The sequence below is a fragment of the Engraulis encrasicolus genome, chromosome 14 (assembly GCF_034702125.1).
Source record: "Engraulis encrasicolus isolate BLACKSEA-1 chromosome 14, IST_EnEncr_1.0, whole genome shotgun sequence".
Lineage (NCBI taxonomy): Eukaryota > Metazoa > Chordata > Actinopteri > Clupeiformes > Engraulidae > Engraulis > Engraulis encrasicolus.
In genome coordinates this window covers 46,393,438-46,419,675 of record NC_085870.1, presented here as the reverse complement: position 1 = coordinate 46,419,675, position 26,238 = coordinate 46,393,438, and the positions used below count along the sequence as shown (strand labels likewise).

The following is a 26,238-nucleotide window of genomic DNA, read 5'->3' as shown; positions in this document are numbered from 1 at the left end:
AGGAATATGCTGATTTAGAGGGCCAGAAATCCAAAAGGGTCGACCAGATCCACCAGGAAACCCTGAGAAACAGACAAAGACCTTACAAGGGTTACTACACATACAATACATAAACACAAGTTCTTCAGAGGAATTCATAACATTGAGGAAATTACTTGTCTTCACTCACCACATGCACTGAGCCCCCTGCTGTTGGAGGGATAAACTACAGCCAACAAACCAAGAAGGCATCATGAAAACACAGCTTCAAGATAATGTGATGCGTTTTTTGTGGAGCACTCTGCCCCCTTGTGTTGTTTTATGACACTGCTCGTCTACGACAAGTGATTGTTGTATGTTGTGATATGTTGAACCATATCAAACGTAATCAACACCTTTTCTCCCAACTCCCTTCTCTTACAGTGGTACATGCATTTTAGATTTCTTGGTGTGGCTGGTGCAACACTTCTTTTTTTTTTTTTTACACAATTCATTATGTTTCAACAAATTGAGGAATAAAGCGAAGCGAAAGTGTAAAGCTATATTTATTGGCAAATGTAAACATCACTCACCTAAATAAGAGATATATTAAAGTTCATTGATATTGGCTCAAAATGGCAGCCCTTCAACTTGCAGCTATGCACTATTGCATTCATTCACAGCCATGTGAATGACCTTAAGTCACAGACCGGCTTCACATTCCTCCAAAAAAGCTCTCCAATAGGCTCCAGGCCTTATGGGGTTTTGGAACACACACACACACGACACACACACGACACACACACACAATTCAATGTTCTCAGCCCTGATCGGTCGCGTTGTGGGCAAGGAGACTCAGGAGTACGGCCCAACCCGATAAAACAAACGACAAAAAAAAACCTACACACACACACACACACACACACACAAAAGACGATCCTGTAAATTAATAAGATTTAAGGGTCTCAACATGTCGTTACATTGATTGCGACACGTGAAGTTCATTCTCATTTCTGATTCACTGATTTGCACAACTCATTTTTCTGCTTCGCTCAATCAAGTCTTGGTATGTTATGCCTGCGTGAAAGAGGTTGGCGTTTCCTTGGGAGTCCTGGAGACATTGTAAGTGCTTGTTGGCCACCTGGCCAGGTGATATGGGAGGAGTGAGAGAGAGTTCAGGGGTCTGGGTGGCTCTGGCTTTCTCTATAGACCCAGTTGGCACCTCTGGCCCACCCATTAAAGTGCTCGATTTCCCCTACGTATGCTCCACACGCTGTATGTAGTGTCCAATCAATATGTCTAATGACTGGCAGTGATTGGCAATGCATGACCAGCGGGTGGAGCATTTGGGGGTGAAAACATGCAGGCCAGAGAATACCAGAGGTGCCGACTGGATCTATGGACAATCCACTTGACATGTGACTACGGGGGCATGCTCCCTGTGTGTGCATGGAGGCTCGGGGGTTCGTTCAGCAGCCATTTTCAGTGATGCTGCCGTCCTGTGCCAGACCGCCCTGCTGAATAGCAGCAGTCGCCATGCTGATGGCCTCCTCCAAACTCTGCTGCTCTTCCAACTACAGGAAACACACACACACGCACGCACGCAAACACACACACGCGCACACACACACACATGCACACGCTAGTTAGGAAATGAATACAACTTCAACTTTCACCTTATATTGTGTTTTTATATTCTACCTTCATAGTTTGTTCTCACAATCACATCACAATATGCTTTTTAACGGTCAGAATTAATGTATCAATCTAACCAAACATTCAGAGACAGGAAGCCATTTTACGTAAATCAGAAGGGTCAGATTGCCACAAGCACACTTCATAAGGAAGTGACATTCACTTCACTGCTAAAGAAACTAGGGCTTTACACTGATCAATATCTGGCACACAAAGAGGAAGCAGCAACATTGTGGACTTTCTTCTTTTTTTTAAAGTTCAACTTCGATGTCTGTCGGTCATTTGACATTTACAACTTACTGTCAACGCTGACTGGTGCGAGGTGTCTGATAGGTCATGAGACTCAGGCAGCCATTTTAGCTGGTCTGATAGTTCTCGATTATTACAGTAAATTACATTACATTTAAGCGTATGCAGAATGTACTGCAATGTAATGTAGCTCAACAATTGTATCTGACCCAGGTGGTGATTTTAACTAGTCTGATAGCCCTCGTCTATTACATTACTTTTTAGCATCAGCTAAATTTAATGTAATGTAATCTAGTTTATCTACTCTGAGTGAAAATAATTTTCCCAAACTCATGAGCTTTTCTATCCTCTAACCTTGTGCCTCATTATCAACTTGCATACAGTCAGTTTTATATTGGACATTACTTTAACATTCCAAATACCATACATACGTGATACATCTGGAAAAAAAGCTTTGTTGAGGACAAATATAATTTCAGCTAGATCATGTAGTCTCTGAATTTAAAAATTCATTTAATTTCAAATATAAAATGGACTTAAAGCAGGTCGACAAAGATGCATGAGATTGGAAGACAGAGGGAAAGATGCAAGTTTGGGGGAAATGATTTGCACCCTGTGTCTGACCCTGGCGGCCATTTTAACCCGTCAGGTCCTGAAGTCCAACTCAATTTTTAACCTCCTGTCCTCTACTTGTGGCTTTGTGCTTCGCTGACGCCCCGCCACCGTGGAGAAAATTTTAATTAGTCTGATACAGTCACCTACATTACATCTACCCTACCTATATTGCACTAAATTTAATTAAGCATCTGCTTAATGTATTGTGTTGTAATGTAATCTAGTTAAATCTATTGGCTATATCTGACAGTGGTGGCCATTTTAACCTCTCCTGTTCTCCGCTCTGGCTTCCTCAGATGGTCCCTCACCTGCACGGCGATCTGGGTGCCGTTCGCTGTAGCCAGCAGCGCCACCTGTTGGTAGTGAGGTGACGACATCTCTGACCCGCCGCTCATAATCGCTTCCGATGTTACTATGGCAACCTGAGAGAATTACAATAAAAAAGGGGATGCAAAGCACAAAACAGTTGACAAATTTAGAAACACGTTGATCCCTTGAGGGATCAAAAAAGCTTCCAACGTCAGCTGTTCGTAAGTGGTTCAAGTAGCCGCCGTAACATGTTGATCGTCATATCTTTTGTAAAGAAAATGTAGAGTTGACAGGAAGCCAGGAGGAGAGAGAGAGAGAGAGAAAGAGAAAGAGAAAGAGAAAGAGAGAGAGAGAGAGAAAGAGAAAGAGAAAGAGAAAGAGAGAGAGAAAGAGAAAGAGAGAGAGAGAGAGAGAGAGAGAGAGAATTGGGAACTGACTGACCCCAGCCCGATTCGAACCCATGAACAATTTCTCCCGTTCACGGTCATGTGAATTAGCACCATGTGATTCATCACTGCTTTTGTGTATGTTTGCGCGCGTGTTGCGTCAACTTGTGTGTGCGCAAGTGGTCTTACCGGCTGCAGTTCATTGCCATCGCCGGTAACCATGGTGACATGATGCTGCTGTGGCGTGCCGCCGATGATGTCACCCTGCTGCGTGGGGACCGTGATGGTGGTACCGTCCTGCGTAACCATGGTGATGGCTGTGCCAAGAGCCTGGAGCTCCTCGGCTGACAGCCTGACCTGTTAATATCACACTGACAAAAATCAACACATGACACATAGACAGCAGGTACAGACACAAGGACACAAGGACACACACACACACACACACACACACACACACACACACACACACACACACACACACACACACACACACACACACACACACACACACACACACACACACACACACACACACACACACACACACACACACACACACACACAAGCCTGGCGGCACTATATCCAACAGATACAAATCAACCCCATGGACGCACATACACAACAGGTACATACTGTATCTCTACACACGTACACACCTACAGACACACACACAAAAATCAACACATGACACACAGACAGCAGGTACACACACAGACACAGACACACACAAGCCTGTCTGGCCTATACCAAATGCCCAGACGCGCAACTGGCAATACCTGCACACGCTCACACCTGTCTGACCCGCAATATCAAACTGACAAAAATCAACCCACAGAACTTCATGCACAGACAGTAGGTGAGCACATGGATACAGTACATCCACACACACACAGACATGCACTCCAGCCTGACCTGGAATATCAAACTGCCAAAAAACAACCCACGCACCCACAACCCACAGTGCTGCAGACGCACACAGCCAACACACACACACACACACACACACACACACACACACACACACACACACACACACACACACACACACACACACACACACACACACACACACACACACACACACACACACAGCATCATTGCTAATAAGTGCATACACTGCATTTCTGCAGTCTCCCGTCACTGCTGCGTGTGCTGCTTCAGCCCTTTGTAAGTGGCAGATGGAGCCGCGTGTGTCAGATTATCAGGGTTGGCCTGGCCTTAATGATGACCTGGCTGCCAGTAAGATGCCAGATGGACACATCTCACGCCGCCACTAGGTGCCAAGGCCCAGGTGCTGGGTGACAGAGCAGCTGTGATTAACACTGAAGCCCATAGAGGCTCAAACCTGTGGCACTGTGGCGATAAATGACAGACTGCAGACACTACCTGTGGTGCTGTGTTGTGACAGTCATGTTACAGTGTGGATAAGGCTATTATGCAACAACGTTTTTTGGAGATAACTGTAAAAAAATATATGATGTGATGTGACAATTGCCTTCTCCTTTTTATGTTGAAATGTGAGCATGAATGTAAAATTAATTGTGGAAGACACTACAGACACTGCTTGACAAGGGGTCTGTTGCACATATGTACGTTTGTTTTCAAGGTTTAATTGCAATTTTATTATGTGTCATGACTGTAATCTTGGCCACTCCCTATAAAACCTGCTGTTCCAAGCACAGGCATAACCATGTCAATGGGCTAAAAATAAAAAAATAAATGGAATTGAATACTAAATTAACGTTAAAAATAGAGGGAATGCTGAAAACATAGGGAAACCAGCTAATGTGAACACACTAAATTATGTAAAAGAGTAGGCCTTTGTCACCTCCGACACATACGTTTTAGTTGCTTGGCTATCACCAGACTATATCACAAGTGACATTTACGATCTATTCATTTTCTAGTTGGGAAGGTCGATCTTAACTATTGAAACTAGACTGCCTGTGCAGTCGCCTTCGACTGCTTAAGGTATATCCCCGAAACGCGACGCTTCCAGTCCCCCATCATTTCTACCACTCCCGTCCACCATTTCGTAAACGTATATACAGACGTGACATGACGCGCAGAGGCTTAAAACCAAACGACTATTGTGAAAATGAAGCAAAAAATGGGGCAAATGGTAATACTGTTTTAATGGTTCAGTGGATATACCACATTAGGTACAGTGTAATAACCAGTGTAACAATATTTAATACAATGTCATTTTTTTACTTACATCATGTGTTTGTGCGTAAGTGGTATTACATGGTATTGCATATTGTTACACTGGTATTACACTATATTACATGGTATTGCATACTGTTACACTCGTTACTACACTGTACCTGATATTGCATATTGTTACACTGGTATTACACTAGTATTAAATGGTATTAAATATTGTTACATTGGTTATTACACTGTACCTAATATGGTAGATTCACTGAAATGGTGAACCATTAAAATAAGGTGTTACCGGGCAAATCAATCCACCCAGTCAGAAGTTATGGGCCAAATGAAAATTCCGCCATTTTGAAAGTGTTGTCTTCCAAACTCGAATCAGTTCATGAACCTACCCTAGAGCATTCACACACAAAATCTGGGACAAATCCATCCAATCGGTCAGTAGTTATGGGCCAAACAATAATTCGGCCATCTTGAATTCAGCCATCTTGAAAGTGTTGACCTCCAAACTCGAATCAGTTCATGAACCTACCCTAGAGCATTCACACACCAAATCTGGGACAAATCCATCCACCAGGTCAGAAGTTATGGACCAAACAAAAATTCGGCCATCTTGAATTCAGCCATCTTGAAAGTGTTGACCTCCCAACTCGAAGCAGTTCATGAACCTACCCTAGAGCATTCACACACCAAATCTGGGACAAATCCATCCACCCGGTCAGAAGTTATGGACCAAACAAAAATTCGGCCATCTTGAATTCAGCCATCTTGAAAGTGTTGACCTCCAAACTCAAATCAGTTCATGAACCTGTCCTAGAGCATTCGCCCCAAAAATCTGGGACAAATCCAAACATCCGTTCAAAAGTTATCGCGTTAACACGAAAGACCTTACGCGGCGGACGCGGCGGACGCGGACGCGGACGCGGCGGCGGCGCACGCAAAACCATTACATCCCCGACGCTCCGCGTTTCGGGGATATAAATACTACCTAAAGCTTGATGAAAAGCGTTGACAGGGTTAATCTGTAAAGAAATTTCAAGCTTCTGTCTGATAAATTGCATTGCCTTCCCTCTCTGTGGTTGGGGTTCCCAGGCAAAGATTTCAGTAAGGGTTCCCATGTGCACTGTACCATAGGTGGCAGACAATACCTGCAGAGCAATGCAATACATGCTTGTCCACTACTTATGGTGCAGCGCTACTGGTCGTGTGCAGTGCATGTATTGCATTGCACTGCAGGTATTGTCTGCCACCTGTGGTACAGTGCACATGGGAACACACGACCAGTAGCGCTGTACCATAAGTAGTGGACAAGCTGTATGGTGCCGCTCTACCATAGGTGGTGGACACCTTTGCCACAACTCCACAGGTGCTGAACTGAGACTGTAGTGTAAGTGGCCAAGGCTGTGGAGACTGTAGTGTGGTGTAACAGGTGGTGGTGGTGGAGGTGGACATTACCTGAGATCCCATGATGCCTTCCGTGGCCATCTGCACGCCGGCGTCCTCCTGCTCCGCCCCATCCTCCTGCTGCAGCTTCAGGGGCATGTCCATGACCTCTCCGTCTGCTACAAGAAATAAACAAACCAGACACACCAGACCCGTGAGGATACAGGTCAGCACAAATGGAGCACATTACTGTCTTACTGTCTCCACTTGTTCCTTAAAGCAACAGTCCACCATTTATGGAAACATGCTTACACTCCCAATCAAGTTAAATGATTGAGTTTGACCTTTGGTGATATTACTTCTATTTACATGCTAGCATGTCATAATCACAGTACCGGATGGGACTGTTTAGCAGGTAGATGGAAACACATTTTTAACATGCTGCTGCAATCTCTCTCTACAGTAAAGATTCTCACCAAGTACACAAAGTACCCCCGAGGCATTGTGAATTTATGCGCAGTTACCTCAGTGTGTGATAAGGGTGCAAGTGTGTTGCATGTCCCACTCCCCCAACCACATTCAGTACACTACCAAGCTATAAAGCAGCTCCCAAGCCAATGGGATACAGTTGGCATGCGGGCACATTTGCACGCTCAACTCCCTTGGCACATATTCACTGGGCTGTTATGTTTACAGTACATCTGTGTGAGAAAAATCCAACCCTACTCCAAAAAGTGGCTTGCCAGATGCCAGTTTGTAATAAACGTTTTGTCATTCTATTGGGAAATAGTAACAGCCAGTCAATTTAAGTGATATATAAGAGTCAAGTGAGTAGAAATGAGCATGTATTCCTTCTGCGCCTACGTATTCCCCTCTAATGGACAAAGGGACCTCGGCTGGATTGCCCATACAGTGTAGTAAGTACAGTAGCAGAGTGCAGTGTAGTGCATGCAGTGTGTCTGCCCAGAGGTCACGGTACAGGGTTGCAGCGGTGCTGGATTTCCCCTACATAGCCACTTTCAGTGATCAATACCGGTTTAGAACCACCGTCTCAGTTTAACATTTCCAAAAATAGATACGCTAGCTGCAGCCTTCAGAAGTGAACCCCCCAAGCATACAGTAGAGTGCCAGGTGCCAGCCCCACACCATCATTACTCTCTCCCCAAGGAGGCCTGCAGGAGTAGAGTAGAGTAGAGAGATATTGGTCACTTAAAGCTGGATCTTGCTAAATATATGTATTTATTCCATTCACCTGTCACATGTTGTCACCATCTCAACATTGAGCCATGTTACGACATGTCACACTACTTCCTAATTGAAGCTCTAGTGACAATTACCCTGCCTTCACCCTTGCACATGGCCTACAGTGTCTCCTTTCAGGAGATCAATATCAATTAGACCCAAGATAACCTTCCCAAAATAGATGTGTGTAACTGTAACATCTTCGTGCCGGTATATTCCCACAAACCACACGACCAACCCTGGGTTTCCCCCAGCACTATACTGTAGGATGGTCAGCTTAACAACACCTTCCATTAGGTCCACTGAATCCAAAAGGATTTTGTATTGTGAATGTATTTTTTAAGTTGCTTTACAAACACTGCATAAGCTATTTATTTTTACGAGGTTTCGAATCATATTCCATATCGAAAGGGCACAACATGTCTCATGACTTAAAAGCTCTCTCACCTTCCAACGAAACTGGTGCATCAAGGCCCATCAAGACACATCCCATCAAGACATTGAAAATGGCCAAAATTTGTTGGCCCGATATCTCGTTAGAATTTTAGGCTTTTTTTTGTATATTGTATATTTTTTTTGTACACGTTTAATGTTTAAGTATGGACGGGTAAAGTGGAGGAGATGGTCACATAAAACATAGAGGAGTGAAAGAAGCGAAGGACAGTACTCTTTCAATAGCCATCACACGCTGAATAGGGGTTTATTCACAGGCGAAAAAACAAAGAACAATTTGAAGAGTGCAGCCTTTCGCTTCATTCATTTAGCATGGATGGGCCCACTATGGACGGGCCCGAGATGGGCAGCCAGCCCTTTCCTTCACCTTCCCCCTCATCCTCACCTTCATCGGGGGCCTCATAGTCCCCGTGTGAGGTGCGCTTGTGCATGGCCAGCGTGGAGGTCTGGCGGTACGTCTTTCCACAGTGGTTGCAGGTGTAGGGCTTGCAGTGCGTGTGCACCACGTGGTGCTTGTACAGGCTGGAGTACTCCGTGAAGCGCTTGCCACAGCCGGGCACAGTACACATGTAAGGCTTCTCTCCTGCAGCACAAAGACAAGGGACGAGTCACATGACATGCCAATGAGACTTTCTGTGTGTATCCTCATGTGATAATAGTGAGGTTCTGACATGTGTGCATCTCCATGCGTGTTAATGGTGGTGATGTCTGTTGATGTGTACGTTTCTTCAGATCTGTGTGTATCTCCATGCGTGTCAATGGTGGTAATGTCTGTTGATGTGTGATATTCTAACCTGTGTGCATCTCCATGGGTGTTAATGTCTGTAATATCCGTTGATGTGTAACGATCTGACATTTGTGTGTCTTGGACTGTGATATTGGTGGTGATTAATGCGTACGTTTCTGACCTGTGTGTATCCGCATGTGGTTCTTGTAGTTGGTGGCGCTGGCGAAGCCTCGTCCGCAGCTGGGCTCGGGGCACATGTAGGGCCTCTCCCCCGTATGGGTGCGGATGTGGACCTTGCGGATGTTGGAGGTGGTGAAGGAGCGCCCACAGCCCTCGAACGGGCACTTGAACGGCTTCTCACCTGCAGGGAGACAATGTAGGGAGTGTCATGTAATATAATATCATGTATTGTGGAAGTGTACATGCTGTACAAAGGAACATACGGACAGGTGGTGGGGGAGTGTGGGGTCCATTTTTTTTTTGTTATAAGTGTGAACCAGGTACTAGGCAATTCCAAAGACGTTGTAGGACTCACCAGCAGCTAAAAGGTGAATGGCATTCTGTGTCTGAAATCTACCAATGGGAGCTGGAGCAAATTTCTTTTTCCGACACACACACACACACACACACACACACACACACACACACACACACACACACACACACACGATATGGATACAAGTTCTGTGGAAAGTAAGTGATACTTCTACTCTGCATAACTCCTCTCATTCAAGACCAATGACATCGCAGAATATGATTTAGCACCGGGGCGTTTCTTCAGACCTGTGTCGACGAACAGCCTACGCACACCTTGGAGTGGCGTCACCTGCCCAGCCCACGCACGCCTTCACAGCACTCATTCATACCAGTCTGTGAACGCACGTGTTTCTGCCCGTTGCGTGCCTCATCCCGTGTCTGTGCGGCGCATATTTCTCTGACATCTTTATGCGTCCCGCCTTAAGGAAGGTGCCGGGCTGGAGGCATACTGGTCTTTGTTTCATCAGTTGTACTAAACTCTAGTAACTTAAGTCTTTAAGTGTGCATCTATTCATCAGTAAGATTTTTTTTGTTTACGTGATGACATTTAAAATGGGTGAACAGATTTTTACCAAATCTTGTGTGCGAACACTTTATAACAAGTAGATAAAGTGGTTAAACTGTGGAGTTCAAACCTTTCAAAGTGGCAGACTCCTGAAACCACCGCAGAGACATCAGAATCAATGCTTTGGCGTCCAGCTCCATCTGTTTTCATTACATTAACCTTAACTGATGTTTTTTTTTCCAAAGTGACTTTAGGCAATTTAGGCCAAAGCTATTTGTTACAGTCTCTGGAGCTAGTTTGCTCAATGGCACTTAATCTATGGATGAAGACGGTACCCATGTGTTTCTATAGGTCTTCGGAGGTGCCTTGCTCAAGGGATTCAAACCTGCAAACTTCTGATTCCAAGACCAACTCTCTAGCCATTACTTCACAGGCAGCCCATCACTCATACCTGTGTACTATGCACCCATCTGTTTCTGCCAGCCAAGCTCAGCATCCATCATTGTGTGCGTGCGCACGTGTTTCTGTGGGACTCCGGAGGTCTAGACGGCCTCAAAGCACATGTAGGGTTAGGTGCCTAGCTCAAGGGATTCAAACCAGCTTCCATATTCCAAGACAAACTCCCTAGCCATTACTACGACCCAGGCAGCCCATTTCTCTCTGGTCAGTTATTATTAGTACCGGTGTATGTTTCTGTCCATCATGATCATTCACCATACATGTTTATGTGCCCACCAGTTTCTGCCCGGCATCTCTCTCATCCATTATTACCAGTGTGTGTGCGCAATGTTTTTGCCTTCCAGGATAATCCATCATTATCTCTGTGTGTGCGGACGCGTTTCTACATGTCTCGTGTGTTCTTGAAGGCCTTGAAGCACATGTGGGGTTAGAGGAAAAACATATACCAAAGCCGAACGGAACGGTCGCGGGACGAATGCAGTCTTTCTGCTTAGTTTCGGCCGGTGTGTTTTTCTCTGCCTTTCACACTGACAGCGTCGGCGTGCGCGGCCAGTCTTGTTCAAAACCCTCACCACAGCCAAAGCTAGCATGCTACTTTGCCATTCATTTGAATGAGACACCGCCGGTCGCCAGCGTGAAAAATACGCTCGAGTTCTATTTTCCAAATGCAGCGCGGCGCGGAGCCGGCTCCCACACCGCTGACGCCCGACTACCGCCGGTTGGTGTGTAAGGACACATATGTTTCAATGTATTTTCACCAACGCCGGTAAAAAACGCGGCCGTTCCGCGACGCTTTACCGCCCTGGTGTGTAAGACCCCTTAGGGTGCCTACTAGCTCAAGGGATTCGAACCTATAAACTTCCAATTCCAAATCCCTTGTCAATAGGCGGTGTCTGCCAGTGCCCGTTTCTGCCTGTCAGTTGTCATTCATACCTGTGTGTGTGTGTGTACACCTATCATCCATCATTACCTGTGTGTGTGTGTGTACACCCATCATTACCTGTGTGTGTGCGAACATGTTTCTGCAAGTCCCCGGAGGTCTTGAAGGCCTTGAAGCACATGTCCTCGGGGCACTTGTAGGGCTTCTCTCCCGTGTGCGTGCGCAGGTGGCTCTTGAGGCCGTAGCCGGTGGCGAAGGCCTTCCCGCACGACACCATCTCACAGCGGTACGGACGGTCCCCTGTATGCGCCCGCTCGTGCACCTGAAAATAACACACAAATCACACATGCACAGATCAGAAATTGCTACTTTGTAATAAATTGTAAGAAGTCATGTGACAAAAAGCTGGTCAGCTATCTACACAGACAGGTAGGTACATACATTTCAAACATTACACTGTCATAACTTGATCATAGATCTACACCGAGAGAGGGATAATCAAACAGCAAATACAGACATGATCATAAGTTGGTAGCATACTGTATCTACACACACAGCAAAGTTACTTTATAAACAAGTCCTTGTGACACCGTCACATTAATTGCATGTGTTGATTAAAATTGTCTTTATTATTACTAAACTATTGCAAGCCCATGTAAGGTTCATGTGGTATAGGGTGTAATGTTCATTCCTTTGTAATTTGTTTATGTAATATTATGCTCTGTACGTTTTGGGGGTAGGATATGGGTATGTCTGAAAAGGACTCAATCTCCCAAGCTGCCGAGCGTTGCAAGTCTATTTAGCTGCGCAAGCTGGGTTGGCTCGGGGGATCACCTGAGAGCTAGTCTGAGCGAGTGTGATGGCTGGGCGAGGCGCGCCAGCGTTTGAATCTGCAGCCTCCTTCATGGAATAATCGTGGAGGAAAGTGTAATGTTCTAAATGCCGGTTTCGATGGGGGAAGTTAAGCGCCAGAGAAATCGCCTACCATCGCACTGCCTCGGAATTCCTTACCTGCATCGCAAACGCGATGTATGAGGAGGAAGTGACTATTGTCTCAGGGCCCTGAACTTCAGACACCGGTGAGCTCAAATCTTTTTTTTTCTTTTTTTGCGATCGCTTTGTTTTTGTTCCTTTTTGGTGTGGATTACCTTTTTTGCGCTTCGTCTACCTTGTGGAATACTTCGTGCTGCCGCTTGGAAAATGATTAGTGGAGTGCCATGGAACATGACTTGACGTGGAGCTCGTAGAGAGAGTAATTGGCGCCGTCCGATTGGAACTTTGTGTTGGACTTTTCCTGGACACTTGTTTAGTTGGGTGGACTGTTGGGAACGGGGGGGGGGGAAATTGCGAGGTGGGAATTGTAAATAATACAGCGCGCAGCGCATCTAAGGTGAGATATGGTGTGTGGTCTCCTCTTTTAAACATTAACCTACTCGTGACTGGATGTAATTTGCGGCAATAACTTTCATCTTAGAAGAAATCCTTGGTATAATTTATATTTTGTGGTAACGCAGACACTTAATTTAATACTTTATAGGTCTGGTTGTTACAGATGGTGGCCCGTACGGGGATTTGGAAGCGCATTTCGCATCGCATTGTATCGCAGTAGCGTTTTGTGTCATTATCGATATGGGGGGCCATGTGTGCCATAACTATATGGGGTGACATTTGTATCATACTTCTGTAAATTGTTCTTATAGCTTGGATGTTTATTGTGAATACTCTAAACACTGTAAATGTAAATGCACTGAACTTTTGGGTGTCATATTTAAGTCTTTTATTGTTTATTTGCCGTTTAATTTAATATCATTCATCACATTCTTAAAAAAAAAAAAATTAAAACGTGATATGGCTGAACAGGGCATAGTTGATCATCACATTGCTGTATCCCCACCACTAACGGCCGGGCGGGATGTGTCCCTCACATTGCCTGCACTCGAACTCTTCATCACCGACTTAGGGGCAGTCATGGCCAGACTGGATTCACTGGAGTCTGACTTCAGAGACTCTGTGAATAGCACCCTAAATAGAGAGGCAGGCATTAGGACGTATGTGAATCGAAGCATTGAGGCTCTTGAGCAGAACATACTCCCCATCCTGAAAACCTTACAAGAAAGAATCTTGGAATACTTACCGGAACAGGATGCTAGGGCTAAAGCAGAGCAGAGACAGCTACGGTGCACCAGTTGTGTGGCTCTTGCTAGTTCTTGTAAACACTCAGGAGATAAGTTACATCAACCTCAGAGTGACTTCACTCTAGCTCAACTACGCTTCACCTTCCATCAGTCTATTCTCATCCACCTGAGGTGGCTAACCAGAGACATTCGCCGTCAGTAGAGCACTCCCTCAGCCGTGCACACACTCATTGGGACTAAGCACTAGCCTTCCCACTACTGACGGTGAGACTACAATCAGATCTTCAGCGGTTCATCCCAACACCTGCCTGTATGTGTCTACCCCATCAACCTGCTCCACACACCTAAGCTCGGGGACGATGACTCCGGAGATCCAGGAGTTATTCCAGACCTGGCCACAGGTGTGTTCAGGAAAGCTTTGGAAGACAACAGTGGAGGAGCACAAAATATTCACTACCGACGAGGTGCCGGTCCGCTGCAAGGCCTACCGGGTGTCACCACACAGGCGGCAGATAATCACTGATCACGTGAATCAGATGCTCAAGGATGGCATCCTCGAACCCTCACAGTCAGCCTGGGGCGCACCAGTGGTCTTGGTTAAGAAGCCGGATGACTCCCTCCGCTTTTGTGTCGATTATCGATGTCTCAATGCTAAGACACATGCAGATGCTTACCCCATGCCTATTATTCACGAACTGCTGGAATCCATGCATGGTGCCTCTGTTTTCAGCACCCTTGACCTGAAGTCGGGATATTGGCAGGTTGCCATGTCGGAAGATAGCAAGGCCAAGACAGCAGTGATAAAACCCACATGGGCCTGTATCAGTTCAGGTGCATGCCCTTTGGGTTGAAGAACGTGGGGCTACCTTTCAGCGTTTAATGGAGAAGGGTGCTGGGAGAGCTCAGGGGAAAGATCTGCTGTGTTTACATCGATGATGTCATCGTGTTCTCTCCCTCACCGAACAACATCTACGGGATCTTCACACCGTCATGGGGAAGCTTCAGCAGGCTGGACTGACACTCAATCTGAAGAAATGTGCCTTCTTCCGGCAAGACCTGAAGTTCTTAGGGCACATCGTGTCAGGCCAGGGAGTACAGGTGGACCCTGAAAAGACACAAGCAGTGGTCTCCTACCCAACACCCACCAATGTTAAATCGCTTCAGCGTTTCCTTGGGCTTGTGGGATGGTACCACAAGTTCATAGACCAATTTGCTGACATGGCCGCCCCACTGAACGCCCTGAAGAGGAAGGACGTGCAATGGGGTATGGGACGCAGGCCTGTCAGAAAGGTTTCGAACGGCTGAAGAAGGCACTGGTGGATGCTCCCATTCTCGTGCAGCCAGACTTGTGTCCCTACCTTTCGAGGTACACACCGATGCCAGTGACGTGGGGTTGGGGGCCGTGCTGGTGCAGGAGGGATGGTGAGAGGGAAGAAGGTGATCGCTTACGCCTCCAGGGGAATACGTGGTGCTGAGTGGCAAACTACTCCACATCTGAAAGGAATGCATGGCTGTTGTGTGGGCGGTGGAGAAGTGGCGGCACTACCTGGAGGGGGTGGAGTTTCACCGTCTAACAGATCACGCTGCCTTGACCTGGGCTTTCAACTGTCCCAAGACCACCTCACGATTGACCCGCTGGACCCTGCGTCTCCAACAGTTCCAGTTCAAGGTCCAATACCGGAAAAAGGCCTGCAAAACATTGTCCCTGATGCCCTGTCCAGAGCTGTGGCACCACCGCTTTCAGCTGCGGCCTATGTTGCTGTAACCGCCGGTGTCGTCTCGGATCTGCCATCTTCCATGATGGAGATCAGGAAGGCCCAGGAAGAAGATGCGGAGGTCATGGATCTGAGAAAAGGGGCTAATGCAGATGGCAGGCCAGGCCGGATTGGATATGTCACGCTGCAGGGTGTCGTCTATCGCCGGTCCCCTACAAAGGAACAAGGAGTCAAACACCAGTTGGTCGTTCCAAAGTCACTTGTGCCAGTCTTCCTCACGTACTTTCACGACCGTCCGACGAGTGGGCATCTGGGCAGACTGAAGACCCTCCTCCGCATCCTCGACGTAGCCTGGTGCCGTCTGGCCGCAAGGATGTATGGCACCATGTCAAGGTGTGTACCACCTGCCAGGTCTACAAGGCGGAGAACCAGAAACCAGCTGGCTTCATGCAGTCTACACCACCCGAGGGTCCTTGGGAGAAGCTGGGGATGGACTTCATGGGGCCATTTCCCCGCAGTAAGAAGGGGAACACCTTTCTCCTGGTCGTGGTGGACTACTTCTCAAAGTGGGTGGAGATGTTCCCCTTGAAAGATGCCAAGGCTCACCGCGTCGTGGCTGTCTTGAAGGACGAGATATTCACTCGCTTTGGGGTCCCCGGGAGTTGGTGTCCGACCGGGGCCACAGTTCACGGGTCGCGAAGTGGCTAACCTCTGCAAGATCTGGGGAGTAACCCAGAAGTTCACCACCAGCTATCACCACAAGCAAATCTTACGGAACGGTTTAATCGCACATCAAAACCATGATCGCGTCATACGTGGGCAAGCAACACAAGACTTGGGACCAGTGGATCAGGGAATTCCGATTCGCCATCAACGCGGCCTATCAAGAAACCACGGGCCATTCCCCGGCAGAGTTGGCGCTCGGAAGATCTTGAAAGGGCCTTTGGAGAGGCTTATCGTGACTAGTCCGCTCCTCATCAACCCCCATACTCACTCCTGGAACGACAAAAGGACATGGTCAAACAAGTCAAGAGGAGAGTAGAGGCGTGCCAATCCAGACAAGCAGTTTACTACAATACCCATAGGAGAAGTGCACAACTCCGGGTGGGAGATCTGGTCTGGGTACGCACACATCCGCTTTCCAAAAGCATCTGAGATCTTCTCATCTAAGCTCGCGCCTAAGTGGTCGGGGCCAGCAACTGTGATGAGAAAACTAGGCCCTATCAACTACCTTGTACAGTGGAATGGCCATGACAAAAAAGTAGACACAGTAAATGTGGTTAATCTGAAGCCCTACTTTGGGGTTCAGCCTCCCATACCTCCGGCTGGGGGGGGGGGATCTGTGACACCGTCACATTAATTGCATGTGTTGATTTAAAATTGTCTTTATTTATTACTAAACTATTGCAAGCCTTTGTAAAGTTCATGAGGTATAGGGTGTAATGTTCATTCCTTTTGTAATTTGTTTATGTGATTATTATGCTCTGTACGTTTTGGGGGTAGGATATGGGTATGTCTGAAAAGGACTCAATCTCCCAAGCTGCCGAGCGTTGCAAGTCTATTTAGCTGCGCAAGCTGGGTTGGCTAGGGAGGATCACCTGAGAGCTAGTCTGAGCGAGTGTGATGCTGGGCGAGGCGCGCCAGCGTTTGAATCTGCAGCCTCCTTCATGGAATAATCGTGGAGGAAAGTGTAATGTTCTAAATGCCGGTTTCGATGGGGGAAGTTAAGCGCCAGAGAAATCGCCTACCATCGCACTGCCTCGGAATTCCTTACCTGCATCGCAAACGCGATGTATGAGGAAGTGACTATTGTCTCAGGGCCCTGAACTTCAGACACCGGTGAGCTCAAATCTTTTTTTTTCTTTTTTTGCGATCGCTTTGTTTTTGTTCCTTTTTGGTGTGGATTACCTTTTTTGCGCTTCGTCTACCTGTGGAATACTTCGTGCTGCCCGCTTGGAAAATGATTAGTGGAGTGCCATGGAACATGACTTGACGTGGAGCTCGTAGAGAGAGTAATTGGCGCCGTCCGATTGGAACTTTGTGTTGGACTTTTCCTGGACACTTGTTTAGTTGGGTGGACTGTTGGGAACGGGGGGGGGGAAATTGCGAGGTGGGGATTGTAAATAATACAGCGCGCAGCGCATCTAAGGTGAGATATGGTGTGTGGTCTCCTCTTTTAAACATTAACCTACTCGTGACTGGATGTAATTTGCGGCAATAACTTTCATCTTAGAAGAATCCCTTGGTATAATTTATATTTTGTGGTAACGCAGACACTTAATTTAATACTTTATAGGTCTGGTTGTTACATCCTGGCGTGTTGATAAGCTGGTCATGCATTGTGCACAGATGGGCACGTTATGATTAACAGTTGACACATTCTTTAAGAAGGTGGGGATCATCAGGCATGCCTGTGAGGATGTTATGCTTGTCAGGCTCTGTTTATTAATGAATTAAAATCAACTTCACTACTCTCTCTTGACTCCCAAGACCAAAACAGGAATGAAAGCAGTGAAGCAGTGAAACATTCAATAGCAGGACAACCACAGGGTTGCAACATACAACGGCACTATCTAATGCCAATAACATCAATAGAATAAATGAATTGTCATGCAAACATGAGATTTGGCTTTGGTCTCACAATAAAATACAATAACCAATACATTAGTTAAAAGAAGAAACATTTGGCAGTTTTATGTAAAGCTGTATTAGAGGAGGAGAGCGTTGGTACCTTGAGGTGATGAGCGGTGGTGTAGAGCCTCCCACAGCCCTCGTAATCACAGCGGAAGCTTTTCTCTCCAGTCTGGACTCTGGAGGAACTCCACGACTTCCCATCAAATGTCACCTGAACACAGCAGAACACAGAGATGCATACAAATGCAGACACTCACACATCTGGCAGTTTCATGTAAGAGTTAGGCCTTTATACATATATTTATTACTCAACATGCACTTAAACTTGCAATGAAAAAGTTGTGATATGAACTGCTATTGGACAATGTTGATCTTGTCTATCCCCCGGCCCTACAGCTAACCTCGATTTCCTCACTCCACAGAGCCCATGCTCACCTGCACAGACGTGGGTTCCTGATGCCCGTTGATGCTGTTCATCCTCTTGTTGTTCTGTCCTTCTGCTGTTAGCTGAGAAGAAAGCAGGAGGGCTTCAGAAACAGAGAATGGCATAAAAATAAACAGGCAATGGCCCTACCGTGGCGCTAACGGTACAGCACTCGTCTGCCACGTGGCTGACCCGGGGTCGATTCCGGCCTGGGTCCTTTGCCGACCCTTCCCCGTCTCCCTCTCCCCACTTGCTTCCTGTCTCATTCTTCACTGTCCTATCTTGATAAAGCCCCACCCCCAAATAAAAAATAAATTAAAAATAATCCTGCAACATATTCCTAAATTTACATTTAGGACCAGACCAAGGGGAGGGTCAATCACTTGGTCTTAAGTCCTCTGGGGGTTAGAGGGTTGTAGTAAATACAAGATAAGAGATCTCTTAGATATCCTCCTACATTGTTAACTGACACATGCCTTGCTATTATTCTCATCACAAAGTCCCAAATGTCCTCAACCAAGTTGACACAATCCCTTGGGAAGGCAAAACAAAGGCCCACAAATAACCCAGTTTGACCAACAGGAGGCAGCCATGTGCTGCTTATCAGGGACGGCCAAACCGGATTGAGAAAGTAAAAGTCTTGCCAGATATTCCTTCTGCCTATTGCTGCTTACATGGGCGATTTCACATTGACCATTCCCTTGATCTGGAACGAATGGCTGAAGTCAGGTCAATGGCATGTTTAGCCGACATACTGCTGCAATAAATCGATGACAAGGCAATATGCATCATTATGACAGCCTAAGATGGCAGCGCCCGGGGTTGGGCCACGCCGAAAGGCTGAATGTTCATATCTATGGTGATAATTAGGCTGCGATGGTTAATTGAATTGGCTGAAGCAAACATGTGGCAGGGTTTTTTAAATTTCTGAACACGGGATGTCCACCCCTGTTGTCTACTGTAGTTTAGTCCAGGGGTTCCCAACCTATTCCAATTTGGCGCCCGCTTCAAATTTTCACAACTGTTTCGGGGCCCACCTACACAGCGACCCACACAAACAGCGACACACACACACACACAAATATTGTGATTTTTAGAAACGGATTTCAAATCAACGCCCACTTGTAATACAAGGCCCACCAGTGGGCATCAGCCCAGGAGAATCACTGGTCTAGTTTCTACCTTGGCAGAGTAGGACTCCAGGCAGGCGATGGTGTCCGCGTCCACCTGCTCGCCTGTGGCTATGTCCTCCAGCACAGCGACTGCTGCTCCTCCTCCTCCTCCTGTCTGCAGCCCACTGGGATGGTGGATGTACGCCGTGCTGCCATCCTCCAGCTGCACCGCCTCCACCGCACTGGGGTCGTAGCCATCTACAGAGGGCATTACATTACATTACATGACACTGTGTCATAGTTCTCATCAGCACTAGTGAGCCAATTGCGGCTCAAATTCCTGACCTCCAAGTGGCAGCAACAGTTAGACATGGCAGCATAGGTACGATTCTCAAAAGAAAGTGAATAAAGAAGCACTCATCAGATTTCTTTTTTCATTTTTAATCGCCTCACATCGATGTGAGGCGATTAAAAATGAAAAAAGAAATCTGATGAGTGCTTCTTTATTCACTTTCTTTTGAGAATTGAGTTCATTCATTGACGAAGTTAAGCACCCAGTGTAACAGCATAAGAAGACAAGGTGTTGAGCGCGCTTCCTGATCTTTCTAAGCATAGGTACGATACAATTGAGCTAAAAGGGAAGGTCGATCGCTCAACACTTCTGCATTTAGTGATGTCAACAATAATCGATTCGGCAACGCAATGCAATGCGGGGCATGGACGATTCAATTCAATGCGGCAAGTTCCAGAATCGATGCGGCAATTTTTTTAAAGTTTCAATTACTTCCGTGGATATTTCAGGAGCAAATGAATGTTAAATGAAATAAAAGCACTTAAAAGCATTGAAAACGGCAAGACTGATACAGAAAACAGCCAATAAAATGTTGCTCAGTATCTGACTACTTGTATTGCCTAATAATGACTGATGAAACATTTACTTTCAGTAGAAATGTAATGCATTGCAATGCATTGTAGAATTGAATCGAATTGAAACCTCCCGAATCGTAATCGAATCGAATCGTGAGGGCAGTGCCAATGCACACCACTAACTGCATTTAAATACAGCTTCGAGAGGGAGGTTTATATATGTTCTACCACAAGGTCTGCTAGTTGGCTTTGCACTTGGCTGACGCTTTCATCCAAAGTGACTTACTATTGGGTCATTTCACGTGAAATCAGACACTTTGGGACCCGACCGACCCGGATTTCAATCATACTTGGTGTGCCTTTTTAGTAGCAAGGTAGCACCCCAGAACTGCATTGGTTTGAATCTGACACTAATATCAAGGGAGAAACAGACTAGGAAAGGTTCACATGTGAGGGTAGGACACTATACATTCAGCCTTGATTATATCAGTCAGTGTTCACACCTGCAAACTCGTCAAAGAAAAAAAGGTGACAGTCTACTGGCAAGGTTTACCTATGTTTTCATGCTGCTGACGCCAAATTCTGACCATTCCACCTGAGTGTTGCAGTAGATATCAGACTCATCAGACCAGGCAACATTTTTCCAATCTTCCAGTGTTCTTTATGGTGAACCCCCCCCCCAAAAAAAACACTCTCCAGTTCTACACGATTCATGTGAATGACCTAATTGGCCGGGAAAAAGGTGACTGTCACCAAAAGGTGACGAGTTTGCAGGTATGAGTGTTAGTCATGGGTGAGCGGTTAGGGCGTCAGACTTGCATCCCAGAGGTTGCCGGTTCGACTCCCGACCCGCCAGGTTGGTGGGGGGAGTAATCAACCAGTGCTCTCCCCCATCCTCCTCCATGACTGAGGTACCCTGACCATGGTACCGTCCCACCGCACTGCTCCCCATGGGGCGCCACTGAGGGCTGCCCCCTTGCACGGGTGAGGCATAAATGCAATTTCGTTGTGTGCAGAGTGCAGTGTTCACTTGTGTGCTGTGGAGTGCTGTGTCACAATGACAATGGGAGTTGGAGTTTCCCAATGGGCTTTCACTTTCACTAGTCACAAAAAGCTGTCTGTGGTGTTGTTTGAAAGCTCTTTTCTGGCTCTACAAATTACACAATCAGCCTGGAATACAACAACCCTCAGAATATGAATTATGACAAATTGAAAATTTTTAAATTGAATATCTAAAAAACGAATATTTCAAAATGGCCGGTTTCTTGTGTAAACATAGCCTGCAATGTCATGAATAACACCTGAAATGCTGGTGTTTGGTTCTTTATTCATTTCAGAGATAATGGGACTCAAAAATATGGCATCATACAAATCACCTAGTAATGAAATGGTAATGCCATAGTAATATCACATGACAGCATGTCTATCGGAATATGTGAAGGATGGAGATGGTCCATGAGGACGCAGGAAGTTCAGTTTCACCTCTCCAGTGCTCGTCATACATTCCTCAACACATGCTAGCCACTAGTTGCCATCATATAGCTACAACATACTCTTTGATGCTGCTCTCTGATCCCTGCCTTCTCTGAATGCTGAAAATGGTCTAGCTTCCACTGTGTCCATTGACAATGGTCAGAAGCTGTGTAGTTTTTGAGTGCCTGAAATAGGGACCGACGAGGGTGCAGGGCCCACCGGGAAAATGCCCGTTATGCCAGATGGCCAGTCCAGTCTTGTCCCTGACACTACTCTATTACTACTTCATTACAACTCATTTCAACCTTTATGTCCAATTATCTCTTAAATGAATAAAGAACCAAACACCCCATTTTCAGGTGTTGTTTATGACCTTACAGGCTATGTTTAGACAAGAAACCGACCATTTTAAAATATACGTTTTTTTAGATATTCAACTTTTTATTTTTCAATTTATCCTAATTCATATTCTGAGGGTTGTTCTATTCCAAGCTGATTGTGTAATATGTAGAGCCAGAAAAGAGCTTTCAAACATTATCACAGACATCTTTTTGTGATTAACACCGACTGATATAATCAAGGCTGAATATATAGTGTCCTACCCTCATTTGTAAACCTTCGCTAATCTGTTTCTCCCTTAATATTCATATCAGATTCAAACCAATGCAGTTCTGGGGCGCTACCTTGCTACTGAAAAGGCACACCAAGTATGATTGAAATACAGGTCGGTCGGGTCCCAAAGTGTCTGATTTCACGTGAAATGACCCTATTACTTAGGTACAGGGTATTAGTAACAGTTCCTGGAGCAATGCTTTCAAATTAGTCTGGGCCCACCTTCATGTGATGCTGATCAACATTTCATGAGTCAAGTTGTTTACACAGAATATGTTTTTTGCACATTGCCTTTTTTATTTTTGTTTGTTTTTTTATAATGTTCCTTATTTTTTATTTTTCCCCTCCCTGACTTTTACTACCTGTGTTATATGTGTCTTTAAATGCCCATGTAGGCATTATGTGTATTTATGTAAGCTACTTGAAACCTGAATTTCCCCTCGGGGATCAATAAAGATACTCTACTCTATTCTACTGTACTCTACTCTAATGGCTGACAGTGGTACCTTTGGGTGTGTGGTGAATGTATGCTGTCGTTCCATCTTCCAGCTGGACAGCTTGCCCATCCTCAAAGGGAGGCTCTGGCTCTGAAAGGAGAGGAGAAGATAGACCATGGGTAAGGACTCTAGTCATTTACATTTTGGCAGTTAGCATTTGCTTATGGAAACCAGATCATTCAGTGATATACAAAAGGCTCTCCATTTAAAAAAAAAATCTTATTCGTTATAACAATATAATAACCTGAACAGATTGCCTAACTACATTGATACATACATCCCATAAACATGCGAAAACGGTAGGACCATGGGTTTCACAACCTACCCTTCACAGTGACTTGCTGGATGTAAGCAGTGGTGCCGTCTTCCAGTTGTATCGTGTCTCCCTCCACAAGGTTGCCATCTGAGGATGTACACAAATGGGAGTGCAGTTAGGGCTCTCTCAAGGCTGCCACAGACCATAAATACAATATACCAGTAGGACTGTAATCAGTTTATTTACATTGCCTTTCAAAAGTTTGGGGTTACCCTAATATTTCCAATTAAGTTGTAATGATGCAAAGGTAAGTACTGCACAGACAAAGGTGAAAAAGCTTTGATTACCCATCAAATTAGTTGAACTGGACAGAAGAGAGAAACCTAACTAACCTGTCTCACACATTCATTACACAGGAGTACGTAATTCAATCCATTATTCTACAGTTATTTCTTTGCTTTATTGCAGAATGCAATAAATGACAGAAAAAAGTATTATGGCTTGAAAGTGTGGTGACTCCAAAACTTTTTAACGGTCATGAACTGTATGTCCTCTGTTTACTTCATGCAAATAGGATAACTCGGAGTCTTTATCCTGTCAGTTAGACAGGAAAGATAATGAAAATACGCTGAAACCACATAGCTAATGTGCTTATTCAATACAATACGCTTCTCTGTCACTTTCTGCCCATAGCAACGTATAGGTACAGGGCATAAGTCCTTTAAAGTCCCTGGAGCAATGCTTTCACAATGCAACTTTCTGATGAAAAAGATCAAGTACCTAACCAGGTAGGCCAAAGTTCCCGATGGAAGCTTACCACTGATGGCCTGCTGAATGTATGCTGTGGAGCCATCACTAAGGGCCACTGCCTGAAGACCCAAACTCTCCATAGTCCTCCTCCTCCACCTCTTTGATAAGGACTACTGCCGCTTCACCTGCAGGCCAGAACACAGAGCCCAGTCAAATTCTAATACACCTTTTATTCACATCAAACACGGACACGGACACACAACCAACACACAGAGAATGGTGATGTGGTGTTGGCACGTGTATACCCAGGGACTATGGTGATCTTCATAGGGATTTTTTATTTATTTTATTTTATTGAACTGGAAAAAAATAAATACTGATCCAGTACCTGCTGTAGGCTACTGAGAGTCTTTTAGATATGAAGGTTGCACTTTTTCCCCATTTCAACTAAATGTATTAATTACTGCATGGAATGAAAGCTTGCTATATCGATTACTCCCAGACAATATCGAATATCTGCTCATCAAAGCAATAAGAATTAAAATAGCAGGAGCCATTTGTTTAGTTTTAATTCTGCTGCATTGGGGAGCGTGTCTATGTTCCCACAGCCCATTGGTCCCACATCACTAAGATTTTAAACATTATTTTTAGGCCTATTGGTTCTCTTAGTTTACTTGGAAATGTGGGAACATGGAGTTGTAGAGCATAGGGCTTATATTTGAATAATTTCGTAAAACTGTGAGAAGATGGAGCAGCAGGAATAAGCTGGGACCAATGGGCCGTGGGACCAATGGGCCGTGGGAACATAGAGCTGACCCCCTGCATTGTATTCAAGTGATGAATGGCACAGCCCATACTGTGGATTTTGCGCAGGGTTCACAAAAAGTTTGCTTTTTTGGCTTTCCATAAAATATGATTTGTGAATTGAAGTCAATTAATGTAAAGTGGGTAATGTAGCTATTTAAAGTGTAATGATAAAGAACAGCACCACTTCTGTGAAGAAGAGGTTGAGAAGGATGGTTTGTGGAAGGTTATTTGTTAATCCATTCAATTTATTTCAAAGCCCAATTGTGAGAACATTTGTAGCTCAGATATACGGACTGTAGCCTACTGCCTCTAGAGCAGCCGACTTACTATTGCAATCCTATTGAGGGTTGTCAGGTCAAAGCGAGACCACTAGGGACTTGGGTTGGCTGGGGAGAAATATTAGAACTAGCAATAGTCAGCAGACTTTGTAACGCATGCTAGATTTAATGGGACATCTAATCATTGACCTCGTGTATTAAGATGGACAGAGAAAGAGCATGGCATGACCCTGCGACATTTCTGTACTGTATCTGTTACAGAATGACATCTGTTACACGCCGTACAAAAAGTAGCGAGCTATGATTCTAGCTCGGCACGTTCCCTGTCAAATAAGTTACAGTTGCAGCATGCGAACCAAATTGTAACAGTTGTCTTTGTTCCCGCTGCCGTTGTAACTGGAATGTCGCGTCTGATACGTATTATTCATCAGATGCTCAAATTTCCATCTAAAATGAAACAACTGACTAAAAGCCGCAGTGTTTAGCTTCCTTGCTAAGTTGGCTAACGTTTCACCACAGGCCTCTAATGTCTCCCCACGTTAGTTTACGCACGGACCTGCCATTTGGCTACGTGATCCAGTCGACAATAAACGCAGCGTGGCGCCTAATGTGAATCCGTATCTTTTCAGCACTGCAAACTCGTTATAACAATTACATTTGTAGGACTCTGAATTCACAACAAACTATCCTCTACATTCGCCCCCATTTTTCAATCCCATCTCTCCCTGGGCCACAGAAGTTGCAGCGCAAACTGGGATAGCTACTCACCGCCAGCAGCCCGCCATGCACCAGGCACTGATGACCCGCCCCGGAATCTGAATAGAACTTTACGTGTTGACAGACAGAGACGTACGCGTATTGAAGAATGTGTCATTTTCATAAAACGCTAAAGGTCTTGAAAAAGAAGTTATGTTAAATTAACAAAATTGGACAGTGAGTGATAAATGTCTACTACAGTACTATGAAAGCTTTACAGATGCAACGGTATAGTAGGCCACTTCAGGAGTCATGATGACCATGAGTCGCACAAACAAATATTCTGAGCACGTACAAGACTAGTCTAGACCTTCATGGTCTTAAAAAAAAGTTATGTAGGCCATACCATAAAATA

The 26,238-nt window shown here is 45.4% G+C and overlaps 1 protein-coding gene across 2 annotated transcripts; it reads right to left on the bottom strand.

The window, feature by feature from the left end:
• Positions 1–506: 506 nt before the first annotated feature.
• On the bottom strand, positions 507–25,966 carry znf76 (zinc finger protein 76). 2 transcript variants are annotated; one of them, XM_063215945.1, is made up of 14 exons: positions 25,896–25,966; positions 24,110–24,227; positions 23,362–23,439; positions 23,046–23,126; positions 19,658–19,845; positions 18,487–18,558; positions 18,149–18,262; positions 11,688–11,889; positions 9,368–9,547; positions 8,845–9,042; positions 6,837–6,943; positions 3,402–3,569; positions 2,826–2,939; positions 507–1,532 (listed from the first exon to the last, which is right to left on the bottom strand). In XM_063215945.1, the coding sequence occupies exons 2-14, from the start codon at positions 24,180–24,182 to the stop codon at positions 1,428–1,430; spliced, it is 1,680 nt and encodes a 559-aa protein (XP_063072015.1). In that variant the 5' UTR covers positions 24,183–24,227; positions 25,896–25,966; the 3' UTR covers positions 507–1,427. The 2 variants fall into 2 exon arrangements, with proteins under 2 accessions (XP_063072015.1, XP_063072016.1); XM_063215946.1 differs by lacking the exon at positions 25,896–25,966 and adding an exon at positions 25,684–25,881.
• Positions 25,967–26,238: the final 272 nt, after the last annotated feature.

Excerpts from the sequence above, each read along its gene's own strand:
- znf76 (XM_063215945.1), bottom strand. The coding sequence starts at position 24,182 with ATGGAGAGTTTGGGTCTTCAGGCAGTGGCCCTTAGTGATGGCTCCACA. Across the intron at positions 18,559-19,657 it reads TGGAGTCCTACTCTGCCAAG|CTAACAGCAGAAGGACAGAA; the intron begins GTAGAAACTAGA and ends CTTTCTTCTCAG. Across the intron at positions 3,570-6,836 it reads AAGGCATCATGGGATCTCAG|GTCAGGCTGTCAGCCGAGGA; the intron begins GTAATGTCCACC and ends TGATATTAACAG.